Source organism: Paroedura picta, chromosome 9 (genome assembly GCF_049243985.1).
Source record: "Paroedura picta isolate Pp20150507F chromosome 9, Ppicta_v3.0, whole genome shotgun sequence".
NCBI classification, from domain to species: Eukaryota; Metazoa; Chordata; class Lepidosauria; order Squamata; family Gekkonidae; genus Paroedura; species Paroedura picta.
In genome coordinates, this window is record NC_135377.1 from 16495686 (window position 1) to 16511340 (window position 15655).

At 49.7% G+C, this 15655-nt stretch overlaps 1 protein-coding gene across 1 annotated transcript; it reads left to right on the forward strand.

Moving 5' to 3' along the window:
• The first annotated feature begins 927 nt into the window (after nucleotides 1–927).
• On the forward strand, nucleotides 928–14828 carry KCNV1 (potassium voltage-gated channel modifier subfamily V member 1). Its single transcript, XM_077351640.1, has 4 exons — nucleotides 928–1086; nucleotides 3023–3535; nucleotides 4810–5336; nucleotides 14038–14828. The coding sequence occupies exons 2-4, from the start codon at nucleotides 3054–3056 to the stop codon at nucleotides 14547–14549; spliced, it is 1521 nt and encodes a 506-aa protein (XP_077207755.1). The 5' UTR covers nucleotides 928–1086; nucleotides 3023–3053; the 3' UTR covers nucleotides 14550–14828.
• Nucleotides 14829–15655: the final 827 nt, after the last annotated feature.

Here is a 15655-nt window from a genome sequence, read left to right on the forward strand (position 1 = left end):
GGCCGCAGTTTGACTACCCCTGATCAAGTGGGTTATAGTGCATGGGAAGAATCTTCCGTTTGGGCAACCTGAAGTTTCTGTCCGATCCAAAGAACATACCATGGTCTGACTAACCAGGTGTGTGAGCATGCAGCGATCCTGCATAGGCTTCCTTTGGAGAAAGTGGACAGGGAGTGCTCAGCATACTTGCTTCACAGTAGATGGATGCTGGTGGGTGGGATCCACGTTCTGAAGTCTGAGCCCAGTGGCACCTTTAAGACCAACCAGGTTCTATCTCTGAGCAAACCCGCTTACACAGAACAGCTTATATTCGCAATAATACTATGAGCTGTGTTTTTATACCTCTTTTCCACTAAGTTAGTAAATGAGCAGCTTTTCGAGTTTTAAAACCTCTCTATAGCATACATCGATTCAAAGTGTTTAAGCGACACTTGACTGTATGAAACTTCTTGTGACCCACCCTGGGCAGACTAGTAGAATTAAGTTTAATGTTAATGTACCTGAAGGGATCCCAAAGCACCTTACAAACCCCACAGCAGACACCCTGTGAGGTGGGTGGGGCGGAGAGAGCCCTGATATCACCGCTCGATCAGAACAGCTTCATCAGGGCTGTGGCGAGCTCAAGGTCTCCCAGCTGGCTGCATGTGGGGGAGATGCGGGGACCCAAACCCAGCTCTCCAGATTAGAAGTGGGCGAAGCTCCGCAAGGTGCCACTGGACTCAAACTCTGCCCTGTTGCTTCGGAGTATTTTTTGCCCGACGGCTTTCCAACCCCGGCGGCGCAGCGCCAGCCTCGTCTTCGCGGTCGTGCGAGGACCGCGCCCTTCCGTCTCCCCTCTGCCGGGCCACCCTCCTTGCAGAGGGGGTGGCTTGGCTGGGCGGCGCCGTCTGATTTCTTCCCCCGCCCATCCCTCCATGTGACCGTCGGAGAGGCTTGATCGCGGCGCTACTCCGAAGTTGCCAGGCGGAGGGAGCCGGCGGGGCGCCTGGCATGAGCCGCCGGACGCGGGACCCAGCCGGCCGGCCAGCACCCTCCTGCGGGCGCAGCTGTCCAGATGTGAAGCGTGGCTCCGCGCCCCGATGGGAGGTAACCCTCGCCCGAGGGACTTAGAGCGGGTTTTTCACCCTCCGCCGCCCGATTCCCAAGTTCCAAGAGCCCCGCATTGTCGTCGAGGGCTTTTCGTGCTTTCTGCGCGGCGCGTAGGGCGGCGGTGGAGCCGATCCGCGCCTTTCCCAGCAAGAGTGCGAACAAGCCACTTGCAGGCACTTTGCCGCTTCGGCCTCTCGGATCTGCGTGCGGAACGAGACGCCGAACGGACCGCCAGTCGTTTGTTGGCGATCGGGCAGGTGGATGGGCAGCGGCGCTTCAGGGCTCAGGCTCGCGGGGTAGTCAACCTGTGGTCCTCCAGATGTTCATGGACTGCAATTCCCATGAGCCCCTGCCAGCATCGCTGGCAGGGGCTCATGGGAATTGTAGTCCATGAACATCTGGAGGACCACAGGTTGACTAGGGCTTAGTACGAGGGGCAGCCGGACACGTTGGAAGGGCGGCGGGGGAGAGGAGGAGAAGGAGAGGGAGATCGCCTGCGCAAAAGGGGACGCGAGGGAGAGAATGGGAAGGAGGCGGATTCGTGAAAATAAAACACTGGGTGGGTTTGAAGGGCCGATCTTGTTAATGAAACAAAGGGGTGAACGAATTGGGTTGGAAAGGAATGTGTTTATCCATGTCTGTGCCTTTGCTTCTGTGCAGAAAACGGATCCAGCGGTCAGGAGTTCCCTTTTTGTTATGCCATTTAAGAGGCTGTTTAGCTTTTTTTTGGGGGGGGGGGTCTAAAAGTCACAGGTGGTATTTTCACCAGTAGTATAGGTGAAGCATTTCTGCAGAAACAGGATCCCATTTTCTGTTAACCGGAATGCCTGTATGTGAATTGTTAGGGGAAGCAGTTGCCAGGTGACGTGCTTAAATTCCTTGGTGCCAGCCGGTTTAAATACTGTACTCGGGAAGCCAAGTGTTTCGGGGCAGGGCGTCAGTCCTGAGTTCAGATCCCATGAACTTAAACTTCCGCAGTCTGAAATACAGTAAATATAGTAAAATGGGATATGAGATTCCCCTTCCCCTAACTGGCGGAGATGTGGTAATTGACTCAAGGTCACCCAGTGAGTTTTGCAGTAGAGTGAGGGGTTGAACCTATATCTTGCTGGTCCCATTTTCTGACCGGTATACCACACTGGTAGAACATAAATCCATTATTAGCTTATATCTTACCACTTCACGCAGCAGAGTGTGAAGCTTCCCTCTCACAAAGTCTTGCCATGCTTTCTCCTTTCCTGGGTGTCCCATGCTGTGGTTTGTTTTTGACTTATGCCGAGACTATAAATAGCATAAATAAATAAAATCCCGCATGCAAAATGATCTGCCGTGCAGTCTTCTGCAATTCTGCCATTCTTGAGCACGCTAAAACCAAGCGGCTTGGAGCTGAGAAACGCTTTATAAAATTGCAAAGTTGTCTTGCAAATTTGTCGGTGGTATCAGGTATGGAAGTTAGTCCTTCTGAAGACTGTACGCCAAAATAAAATTCTGGGTTTTGTGCCAAGGCAATCGGCATCCAGAGACGTTTTGGAAATCTGAGATCCTGCTGCAGTTTTTCATTCATCTTTAGTAACTAGGGATGAGAAACAGAGATATATAGAACATAACATCCTGAGCAGGTCCAAATATTGCCTCGTGTCTCCTTTTAATGATGCATTTCCACAACCACAAGGGCAGGGGGTGGTGAAAATCTATTTTGAAATGGAAGCTACACAAATGAGGGTTCTCAAATCGGTGTGTTCATGCTTGAGCAGTTGTGAATGAACCGAATACCTAGAACCCCCGATCACAGAACTATCGGAGGGATCTCAAATATGTTTGTCTTCATTTCAAGATGCTTGGCATTCAGGAGGCAGCTGTGTTGCTGGTGGCCCCAGAACATACTGTTCAGCTTTAGCGTGCTTGTTTAATTTTTCCCCTCTCCCTCTCCTAGGAGAGCAGAAGCTGCTGTTGGCAGCTGAAGGATGAAGTCTCCTCCATGCTGCCTGTCCCTTTCTTCCGGGGTGTCTGCAGAGGAGTTGGAAGAGAGCACGTCCTTGGGCTCTTTCGAGTCCAGCGTCTTCTGTAGCGAGGAGGAGCCCGGGTCCTTCCTGCCCCAGGTGGCCCCAGCCTTGGACCACATCATTGTCAACGTGGGAGGGGCCCGCTTTGTGCTGTCCCAGCAGAAGCTGTGTTGCTACCCAGACACTCGTCTTGGCAAGCTGGCGGTGGTGGTATCGGCCGCCCGGGATGCCGCCTCCAGCCTCCTGGATCTTTGCGACGATGCCAACTTGGTGGAGAACGAATATTTCTTCGACCGAAGTTCTCAGGCGTTCCGTTACATCCACAATTATTATCAGACTGGCCGGCTGCACGTCATGGATCAGCTGTGCGCGCTTTCGTTTCTGCAGGAGATCCAGTATTGGGGGCTGGATGAGCTCAGCATTGACTCTTGTTGCCGGGACAGGTGGGCGCTCGGTGGTGGCTGGGCAGAAATCAAGTCTGCATGTGCGACGTGCTGACAAGTCCCAGCTTGGCTTATAGCAACACTGGGGTTTTCAAGGCAAGAGATGCACAGAGGTGGCTTGCCATGGCCTCCCTCTGCAGAGCAACCCTGGACTTCCTTGGTGGTCTCCCATCCAAGGACTAACCAGGGCTGACCCTGCTTAGCTCCTGAGATTTGACGAGATTGTCGGGTGGCTTAAATGCAAAGCTGCAGGAGTAAGGGACACAGATGGGGTGGGGAGAATGGAGATGCGGTGGGTTGGTAGGCAGTGGCAGAAGACCCACAACATGGAGAAGGGTGGTGGCGGCTGAATCTGGTGGTGATTGGCATGGAAGGAGGATGAAGTGGTGATCCAGTATGGGGATGGGCATGTGGTTGGTCAGTCTTGAACCCATGAAGCCGCCTTCTACTGAATCAGACCTTTTGTCCATCAAAGTCAGTCTTGTCTCCTTGGACTAGTAGAGGCTCTCCAGGGTAGGGCTTCCCAACCATGGTAGTGAGGTAGCAAATAGTACCACGAGGACCCCTCAATGGTACTGCAGCATGGGGGTTTTCAAAATGGCAGCTGCAGAGAGTCCTCCCGCCCTGCACTTGCCATTTCTGACTCAAAGTGAAAAGGGGAAAAAAATGTATTTTTAACTCTAAAAAATTCTACGCTTATTTGGGCAGGTTGACCCACCTCCTCCCCAGGTAGCCAATGATGGGCCTGGAGGGATAGTAAGAGGAAGGGGAGGGGACCCAGCCATTTAAACTTTGCCAGCTGAGGCTCTTTTCAGTTCTGAGGGGTGTGACAGGTAGGGGTGGCCATCTGACAGCACTTCCTGGTATCTTGAAGCCTGAGAAATATTTCAGCAGTTATCTCCAGGGTCAAAAGGTTGAAAAAGGCTGCTGTAGAGTCTTTGGCAAGGATCATTCACATCACCTACTGCCAGATCCTGTAACTCAGGGGTAGTCAACCTGCAGGGGCTCATGGGAATTGCAGTCCATGAACATCTGAAGGACCACGGGTTGACTACCTCTGCTGTAACTGAAACTGCTTAAACCAATAAGTGATTCACACCTCATTCCCAACGCAATTGGGTAATTGTTTTTGTGGTTTCACGATTTTGCCATTATTCCTTTGCGAACAGCCCTGAACAAGTTCTCTGGTCAGGGAGCATGGATTCTTCCTAAATCAGTCAACATTGGTTGTACTAATATAACATGCATGTTTGTGGTTGGGTGTCTTTGGACAGGTACTTCAGGCGGAAAGAACTGAGCGAAGTCTTAGATATCAAGAAAGAGTCTGAAGAACTGGATGCCCAAGATGAGGAAGAGGACTTCTCTGGGAGCTTCTGCTTGGATGTCAGGCAGAAGCTTTGGGAGGTGTTGGAGAAGCCTGGTTCCTCCGTAGCTGCCCGAACTTTTGGCACCCTCTCCATGGCCTTTGTGATTATTTCCATCGCCAACATGGCTTTGATCTCGGTGGAACTGAGCTGGCTGCCGTCGCAGCTGCTAGACATCCTGGAGTATGTGTGCATTGCCTGGTTCACGGGAGAGTTCGCCTTGCGTATCCTGTGTGCACGGAACAGGTGTCGCTTCATGAGGAATGTGGCGAACATCATAGACCTTCTGGCCATTTTGCCCTTCTACATCACACTGCTGGTGGAGAGCTTGCGTGGTGGAGGCAGCTCCCAGGAACTGGAGAACATGGGGCGCATTGTGCAAGTGTTGAGGCTGCTAAGAGCTCTCCGCATGTTGAAGTTGGGCAGGCATTCCACAGGTAAAGCCAAAATGTGGGAGTTCTTCTCTGTGGTTGAATTTCTTGGTCTGTTTGAAGGAGAGGGACAGTGGAAAGACTGAACCCTGAGTGGCCAGGAGAATAGGTACTTGGGCAGGCTTCTCTGTGTGTGGCTTATGGTGACCCTATGAATTAATAACCTCCCAAAGCATCTTAATTTTAACTTCCTTGCTCAGGTCTTGCAAACTGAAGGTTGAGACTTCCTTTGTTGGGTCAATCCACTTCATGTTGGCTCTTCTTTTCCTGCTGTGTTTAACTTTTTCTAGCATGACTGTCTTTCCCAGTGACTCTTGTTTCTTCATTATGTGACCAAAGGATGGTAGCCTTATTCTTTCTAGCTTCTAGGGGGAGATGAAACTTGATGATGAAACCACTTATGTGTCTTTTTGGGTATCTGCAAAACTCTCCTCCAACGGCACACTTCAAAGGAATCAATTTTCTTCCTTGGTAGCCTACCGAAATGTGCGGTTGCTAAACCAGGCAGCCGCTCTGCCACGACAGCACTCCCCAAACCACCAGGCACATCCCTGATCAGATCAATTAGAAGTTGTACTGCCAAAAAATTGGGTGGCACTCTTTTGGGGGAGTCCATCTGATACATTTACATGCCCCCTTTCTGCCATTGCATGCAAAGGGTTTACAGTTCAGAAAGTGGCTTGCTTTGCGCCTTGTATAAATGATGGATGATGGACCTGAATCTGCTGGCAGAAGCCTGGACAACCTGTGGCAGGCTGACCTATTTGGGGATGAAAACCTGGGTGCCAGGATGCTCAAGCACTGGTCCATTGTAACTCCTTGTTTTAGCAGAAGCAAATGTGTTGGTCCTAGGGTTGCTAGTCCCCAGGTGGGACCTGGGGAGTCCTTGGTATTATAGCTCATCTGCAGGTGACAGAGATCAGTTTCCCTGGAGAAAATGACTACTTTGGAGGGTGGATTCCATAGCATTACACTCCGCTGAGGTCCCACCCCACCCCAAATCCCACCCACTCCCAGCTTCATTCCTAACATCTCCAGGTCTTTCTCAGCCCAGAGCTGGCAGCTCTCGTTCGTTTCGCCTAAGGAGAATGGTTGAAATCCTAAATTGGCTTTCCTAGGAGCAAATTCTAGGAATTAAAATGAGGGTTTAGACCTGATTAAGCTTGCTCGGTGTGTGTTAAAATGGTGTCTGTGCTCCTTTTGCAGCACCTTGATGGTAGACCCCCCCCCTCCCCAATGATGATGGCAAATCTCAGGCTTGTTCAAAACATTGCCTTCAGTCCAGCTCTTAGGAGGAGCACTGGCCCAGGGGGCATGCTGCCAATATAACATTTTGCAGCAGCTGGGCCTATGCTGGAAGACTAAAGCCTGTTTCAGATGCCCACTGGGCAAGAATTCAATTCCTGTGGCACAGAAACAGGTGCCATCTCCTGCCTGCCACCGTGTGCTCATTACAGTGTGCGAAATGGGCGTTCTGTTAGAAGGTCCATCTAGAGAGAGAAGCCCACTTGGTCTGGTTGTCCAAGAAAAAAAAAAAAGGGTGCATCTGGCTTGCCAATCAAGAGGGCTCCACATAGATATCGGCTTACCTTACCCTGAGACAGACCATTGATCAGTACAACCTATTCTGACTAGTGTTGGCTCCCCAGTGTCCAGTAGAGGTCTCGGACATCGCATAGCTCTTGTAAACTAGAGATGCCAAAGACGAAACCTGGGTCCTTCTATTTGGGGCTCAATAGCTGAGCCGTCGCCCCTTCGTGTTGCATTAGGTCAGGGGAGCAGGGAGGGGGTGCTGTCCCAGTAAGCGTGTAAAGTGGGCTAGGCTGCAGGAACCAATTGTATGGCTGGGGAAGAAGAATTGTTTGAGGTTGGCAGTATGTATAAATAGCCTGCCCACCCCATTGTGAAGCCGATAGATAATCAGTGGCATGCAGGAGTGGTTTAAGGCAGTGGTCCCCAACCTGCGGGCCGCGGACTGGTGGCGGGCCACGAAGGCCATGGCGCCGGGCCGCGGCTCCCTCTCCCCCCCCCCCCCGCAGTAAAAAACTTCCCAGGCTGCAAGCTTGCGGCCCGGGAAGCTTCTTACTGCGGGAGGGCAGGGAGAGGGAATCAGGGCCGGTCTGTGCGGCCGTGCGGGCGCGGCCCGATGCGTGGGCATGGGCCGATGTGCGGGCGTGGCCCGATAATCATTCATGCCTCCATCCCTTCCTTTTTCTACCATCCCCCCCATCCTTTTTATTTGCTTTTATACCTTTGCTCTCTGGGCAGGAGCTTACACCTGGTGTTTTTAAAATGACAGTGAGAGGGAAACTTGAACAACCCAGATCAGGTTTTATTCCAAGCAAGTGTTGTCTTGTCTTCCACTGACTCACTCATTCCCAGTACGAGCACAGATACAAAGGTAGTCACACATACAAAGCTGCCTCCTCCATCTGTGGCAGAACCCCTCTGTGTTGCAAAAGAGACCACGGCACATGCTAGGGTGCATAGTTCAGATTGCGATGACCAGGTCTTTGGGGTGCCATCATTGCCCTGCATACAAATGCGCTCTAGAACAGGGGTAGTCAACCTGTGGTCCTCCAGATGTCCATGGACTACAATTCCCATGAACATCTGGAGGACCACAGGTTGACTACCCCTGCTCTAGAACACCCTTCCTGTGCTCCTGTGGCTGATCAAGACAAAGTAAGGTTAGCAGTGGTGGCCAAACTTTCTTAAATTGCCTGCTGTTTCTAACCCCAGAGTGGTTATGGCTCGGTGGAAGAACCTCTGCTTTGCATGCAGGAGATCCCAGGTTCAGTCTCCAGATTCTCCAGTTGAAAGGACCCCAGATAGTACATGCTGTGAAAGATCTCTGCCTGGGGCCTTGGAGAACCTTTACCTGTCTGAGTAGACAATACTTATGTTGATAAACCAAGCTGGAATTCTTGGAGATCCCCAGGCACCCCCTGGATGCTGGCAACCCTGTGGAAGAACAACAGAGCACATTAGTTTTACAAAGCCATTCCTCTGTAGAAAGTGATGGTATAAACACGCCTGTACATTATTTGAGGCTGGGGTGAATCTGCACTGGACTTCTTATCCCCAATGACCCCCGTCATACCTCCATCACCTTTGAGCTGTCTGTTGCTGTGGCAAGGTGGCATACAATGTGTCAAAGGAGGATCGTGCATGTGCTTGGCACACTACACACGCAGATGGTGCAGGCAGAGGTCCTCTCTTCTGGCAACAGAGGGAGGGGGAGCACCATGTGGTGCCCAACCCACCCCGGGCTAACTGGCTTGGCAATGTATGAATGAGTGGTTGGACATGGCATACCCCAAGACTCTTCTTCTCTTCTGACCCCCACCGTCATTCATAGCTATTTGTTGGATTCGAGCAGTTGAACAGCAGTGGAGGAGGCCGACTTCCTCTGAGTTCTTGCTGCAGCAGAGAGGGGAGGTGGAGACAGCCACACCCCCCCCCCATTTCTGTCCCTTGCCTCTGCCTCTCTAGTCAACCTCCTCCTTGGACTGGGGTGGTACCCATAAGGATGCCAGATTCCAGGTGGGACCTGGGGATCCCCTGGAATTACAGTTCATTTCCCAGTTCAGGAAATCAGTTCTCCTGGAGAAGATGGCAGCCGTGGAGGGTGACCTCCACAGCAATATACAATGCTGAAGTCCCCACCCAGTCCCAAATCCTGCCGACTCTCAGCTCCGCCCCCATAGTCTCCAGCTATTTCCCAACCCAGAGCTGGCAACCCTAGGTACCTAGGACAGTTGCCATGGTTACCCTGTAGCTAATACCACCAGAGAGGAAGAAAGTCAGTGTAGTTCTCTCCCCCCAAAAAACAGCTCACCATTACCTAGTTTAGAATACACGTTTTGTTTCTGCACAGAGAAGCATTCAGAAGTGTGAGTAGTGAGTTTGAAGGAATCAAAGCCCGAAACAGGATTACCACTGCTGTTTTATGGTTGTAAGAACTAGGCCTCACTCTGATGAATTAAATCTGTATTGCCACAACCTCCTGCTGAATTTTCATCCCCTTTATCGTGTTCATATCACCACCTGCTCCTTTGGCGGCCAGAAACCAGTGGGTAAGGAAGAGGATATCATAAAGAGCTAGATAAAAGGGTATCCTAGAAGAGCTAGATGTCCTAAAGGGCTCGATAAGGATCTCACACGAGAGCTTACATTCAAGCCCAGCAGTGCTTTAGAGACAAGTGAGATTTTCTGGGTTTAAGCTTTTAGGATTCAGTGCTCCTTTTCTCAGATACGTGGGCTCAAATCGAGCTCTTCTGCGGCAGACCGACGCTCTGAAAGTATAATTGGCTACGGATGTCATCTTTTTGTTACGATTCAAATTAAACTGGACTTGCACTGAAAGCCATTGGCCCGGAGACAAATCGAGGCCTACGTGGACTGTACTATTCTGAGCTGTTCGCAGGAACGTTAATCATTCTATTCCTGTTCAGGAGGTAAATGAAGTAGATGAAATTATCCGATCAGAAAGGCACGAGAGCATTGTGCTTCCAGGAAGCTGGCTCGGAAATACCCTCCTTGAGTAATCTGGTATGCGGTGTAATGGTTAAGTCTGATGGAGTGTTTTAAGATGGTGGACTTTGATCTGGAAGGCCAGGTTTGATTCGCCACTCCTCCAGATGCAGCCACCTGGGTGACCTTGACCCACTCACAGTTCTCTCAGAGCTCTCTCAAAAGGAGAGCTTTTTTTATATACCGTTTTTCACTACCCAAAGGAATCTCAAAAGAGCCTTACAATCGCCTTTCCTCACGACAGACAGCCTATGAGGTAGGTGGGGCTGAGAGAGCTCTAGGAGAATTTATCTAGGGCAGGGATCCTCAACCTGTGGTCCTCCAGATGTCCATGGACTTCAATTCCTATGAGCCCCTGCCAGCAGGTGCTGGCAGGGGCTCATGGGAATTGTAGTCCATGAACATCTGGAGGACCGCAGGTTGAGGATCCCTGATCTAGGGGACCTAAGTGAACTGTGACTTGCTCAAGGTCACCCAGATGAGTGGGGAATCAACTCTAATTCTCCAAATGAGAGTCTGCCACTTTTTAAGAAAAAGTTGGTTCTCAGATGCCGCTTTTCTCTACCCAAAGGAGTCTCAAAGCGGCTTACAGTCGCCTTCCCTTTCCCCTCCTCACAACAGACACCCTGTGAGGTGGGTGAGGCTGAGAGAGCCCCGATATCACTGCTGGGTCAGAACAGCTTTATCAGTGCTGTGGTGAGCCCAAGGTCACCCAGCTGGCTGCATGTGGGGGAGCGCGGAATCAACCCGGCTTGCCAGATTGGAAGTCGGGGCTCCTAACCACTACACCAAACTGGCTCTCCTCTGAAGAGCTGCTAAGGAGTCTCCCTGTTCTAGCGACTCCATCGCTTCGTTCCGGAATATTCTTGCAAGCAGAAAAAGAAAAGAATTACAGTAGTTTGGAATGATGCTGGGTACTCTTTTATCAGAGCTAAGTCCCTAGGTTTTTCAGTTGCCTAACAGGCCACACATAGCTCTGTGGTTTGTGACACAGGAGACAAATGTGCTAATTTTGGGGAGGCATGCTGGTCGCTTGGAGGCAGCTTTTGCCAGAAGTGACTCAGAGGGCAGCTAAATGTGACCCTGCAATGGGCATAGCAACGGCAGATGTTCTCACATTAGGCGCGTCCTTCTGCCTCATATTCGTGTTGACGGAAAAGCACAGACCAAGGAATCATGTACGGCACTCGGAAATGCCGAGGGTCTGAGGTTGCCAGCTCTGAGTTGAGGCAATACCTGGAGAGCTTAGGGTTTGAGCCAGGAATGGGTGGGATTTGGGGCAGGGATAAGGTGACCAGATTGTCCCACTTTTGGCAAATTGTACTTAGGTTGAAAGTAAAATATATATATATATATATATATATATATATATATATATATATTACAGTACTATTTTTGCGTTCTATGCGTTCTATGAAAATTTTTGTTGCTCCATATAAACCAAATTTTAATCAAGAACCCCCCCCCCCCCAGTCAGTGGTGTCCCACTTTACCAGTGTTAAGATCTGGTCACCTTAGGCGGGGGGGGGGGGGGTCCTCAGTGGAGTATAATGCTCTGGAGTCCACCCTCCAAAGCAGCCTTTCTTCCAAGGCTACTGATCTCTTTAAGTTTGAAGATGAGCTACAGTTCTAGAAGATCCTTGGCATACCTCCTAGGATCCAAATTGGTGGCAAATACAAATTGTCTTCTACAACATCTGTGGGCCTTTGTCCACCATCCCTCTGTGTGTTGCATAGATCAGGGTAGAACAGAATCAGCCACACAGCCAATTATAGCTTTGGCTTCATCAGCCCCTGCTTGTTGCCCCTTTGATGCCTCTTTCTATGTTCTCAGGTGTCTCCTGCTGTCCGCCTCATTCCTCTCCTGGGCAGGTCGTGATGAATCAAAAACTCTCTGAGCCATTTCCCACTTGGAGGCAACGGTCTTTTTCAGCTGGAAATTTAGAGAGAGCTGCCAGGCTTGATGGGGATAACATTCAAAAACACACAAGAAGAACTCTCTCATTAATTTGAAATAGCAGCTCCAGGGGCTACTAGTTTAATCCGAAAAACTAGATTTTTTTTTCCTTTTTACAGAAAGACTTGCTTTAAAAAAAAAATGGGGCTTTGAAATTGTGGCCTGGCAGCTCCCAACAAAGTCCTCTTTAAACCCACGCTGGTTTAGGCTGCCACTGTTATAGTGATGGTAGAATTTCCTGCAGCATCTCTGTTTCCTTGACATTTGGAGAACAGCGATGTGCGTGTGTGTTTGTCACGTCACAGCAACCCCAGCAAGGGGATTCAAGGCAAGTGAGAAGCAGAGGTGGTTTGCCGTTGGCTTTCCTCTGCAGAGTCTTCCTTGGTGGTCTCCCATTTAAGCACTGACCTTGCTTAGCTTCTGGGATTTGACAAGATCCTGCTACATCCTGCTGCCCTTACGCAAAACTGGTTGGAAGTCCAGCGGTGCAGTTTTTAAACAGAGTCTTAGAAGGGTTACATTCTGTTTAGTATTTGTAGGTTTGCTCCATGCTGGGTTGCACTGTGACCGTAGTTGGAGCAGGGTGGCCTCGAAATGCATATGTAGGTTGATCAAGATGAGGGACTCACCTGTGCCCGTGTGAACAGCAGGCATGGACAGGAGTGAATTGGTGGTGTTGGTGGATGCCCTGCGGGTCCCTGGAACAGGGAACTATAAATGTTTTTAGATAAATCTCTTGCCTTGACATCTGCCAAAGTGAAAGCTGGATATGTTGTGATAGATCTGAGATGGCAGACTCACACATGCTCTGCTGCACTTGAGGCTGGGACCCCAGTGAGTGTGAATATTTCTAGGAGGGTACATTTCTGCAGATAGGCAGCCGTACGACACGCGTGAATGAATTAGTGCAGAGCTCAGAAGAGCCGGATCGCTCTCCTCCTACACGCACGCTGCATTGGATCACTTCCATGGACAGCTGGCGAAGGGCATGGATGTTGAGCGCCTCATATCGATTTCACAGCTTTATTTAATCCTGTTCTTTCTCCAAGGAGCTTGGGGCAAAGAACATAGGATTGGATCCGACCGGCTTTTCTGTCAGTAAAACAAGGAAGGAGGGGATCTCCTTTCTCTTCCTCGGGAGGTGGTGGTTCTCTGTCTTTGGAAATTTTTAAGCAGAGGCTGGATAGCCATCTGACGGAGAGGCTGATTCTGTGAAGGTTCAACGGGGTAGCAGGTTACCATGGATGAGCGATAGGGTTTTGAGTGTCCTGCATAGTGCAGGGGGTTGGACTAGATGGCCCATGCCATGAGGTCACTTCCAACTCTATGATTCTATGTACCAAACAAAGACTGGGCTGGGGGTTGTAGGACCTGCAGGGACAAAAGCCATTTGGGATAGGAGGTGCAGTATGGAGAAGGAGGTTAGACCTAACCCATTATTCCTGCCCCCCTCCTCCAGTTTGTCTTCACAACAACTCTGTGAGGGAAGGAGGTTAGGCTGAAATGGCGTAACTGGTATAAGGATTGCTTGGTGGCAGAGTGGGGATCGGAACCCAGCTCTCTTCGGTCTGGAATTCTAATTACTGAGCCATGCTGGAGTTCATAATCCCCATTCAGTTCCTTTATGCCAAGACACTGTTCCCATACAGCAGAGGTGACTAAACTGTGGCTCTCCAGATGTTTGGCCCCTCCATGCCATACTGGACTGTCTCTGAAGTATGCCCTGGATTAATCATCATAGCACAAGTTCCTGAAAGGGTATTAGTAGTAACAAGGGGATGGGCAACTCCTTTCCTTGGGGCCTCCTCAAGTCTGAATTGTGCTGCTGTGGAGAGCATCCAAAACCATAATCTCAGGGGGGTGCATAATCTCAAGGGGGCACATTTTCAGCTAAAATTCATTCGGGAAGCATAAATTAAGGTCAGGTATTATGCATGGAGGAGAATTTTTAATAGCCAGAGGGGGGATTACGCAGTCGAGCTAAGGACTCCACAGGAACTCAAGTGGATCCTGAGCCAGCTTTAAAAGGGCAGATGCTAATGTGAATTCTGTTGCATACAAAACACCAGAAGAATCTGTTCTGCATTGCTGAATGCTGGTTAGCTCCCTACTGCCATGGCTACAGTATTGAGGGCTGTTGGTTTAAATCTTCCCCCTTTTTATTTATCTCCACAAGAGCATGAAACGATTGATGACCTGTTTTTGACATTCCAGGGTTGCGGTCTCTAGGGATGACCATTGCGCAGTGCTACGAAGAAGTGGGCATGCTTCTGCTGTTCCTCTCGGTGGGGATCTCCATCTTCTCCACCATGGAGTATTTTGTTGAGCAAGGTGTCCACGGCACAACGTTCACGAGCGTGCCCTGTGCTTGGTGGTGGGCGACGACCTCCATGACGACTGTCGGCTACGGAGACATCAGACCAGACACGACGATCGGCAAGATAGTGGCTTTTGTGTGTATACTGTCAGGGATCCTGGTCTTGGCTTTGCCCATCGCCATCATCAACGACCGCTTCTCCGCTTGCTACTTCACCCTGAAGATCAAGGAGGCTGCTCTCCGCCAACGTGAAGCCTTGAAGAAGCTCACCAAGAACATGTCCAGTGACTCCAACCTCAGTATTAATTTGCGAGACATTTATGCGCGGAGCATCATGGACTTGCTGAGACTCAAAAGTCAAGAGAGAACAAGTACCAGGAGCAGCGGTGGAGATGAGTTTTGGTTTTAATTCCTTAACGTTTAATTTCCCGGTGGATGCCCGACGTTTTGATAGCCTTGATGATGCATTGTGACACAGAAGGCTAGCAACCATTGCTTTTCCTCTCCTAACACCTTTGCTTTCTAAGCGGCTGAACGTCCAAAGGAATATTACAAGCGAAAGCTCTCAGGGTTCATCGATGCTGACGCATGATGCTTTTCGTTGGAATAAAATAGTGGCTCTGTTCACGTGGAACAGTATTTCAGACATCCGACTCTAATTCTTATGTTTGTTCTAATATGCTGGAAATAAAATTCTATCCAAAAAGAACAAAAACTTGCTTTGTTATGGATATTTAAAAAAAAAATACAACAATGGAAACACATGAATATTCAAAGCATTTTAAAGGCTTGGATAAATTATGAGCGTGAAATGCAGGATGGCTTTTCATATTGCATTTTTGAAGTGGGAAAATAAGACAAGGCAGGTAATAGTCATATGTTTACCCCTCTGCTGTACAAGTGGTGTCTGATATCTCCTTATGAAAAATGTTTTGCAAGATCTGCTCCGATGTATTCCAGCGTTCAGGTTTCACAATCCACATTTGCTTTGCCTGTTAATTCCAAGTTGTGTTCCTCTTCAGATTCTTGACAGATATGACATGTTCTAACTGCAACAGTTATCTTAAGGTCTCAAATCCCTTCCTTCCTCAGCCAGTTGCTTGTGCCTCTTTATCCACCTTTGTTCCTTTTATTTCTAAACCTGTGTCTTCACAAGTCCTCACTAATCAGGGTCTTTTCCCTGCTGTCCCCCCTTATCCCTGTTCATATATTACACTGAACACACATATGTCCTGCCTGTACTTCTCTACATGTGTTTGTAAGCGGGGAGTTGGTGCAAGTTTACAAATTGAACTGGGGACCAGTACCTGGAGAGAGAGTCAGTTTGGTGTAGTGGCTTCTAATCTGGAGAACCAGGTTTTGATTCCCCACTCCTCCACATGCAGCCAGCTGGCTGACCTTGGGCTAGTCATAGTTCTCTGAGAAAACTCTCAGCCCCACCTACCTCACCAGGGGTCTGTTGTAGGGAGACGAAGGGAAGGGTGTTTGTAAACCACTTTGGAGCTCCTTTAGCTA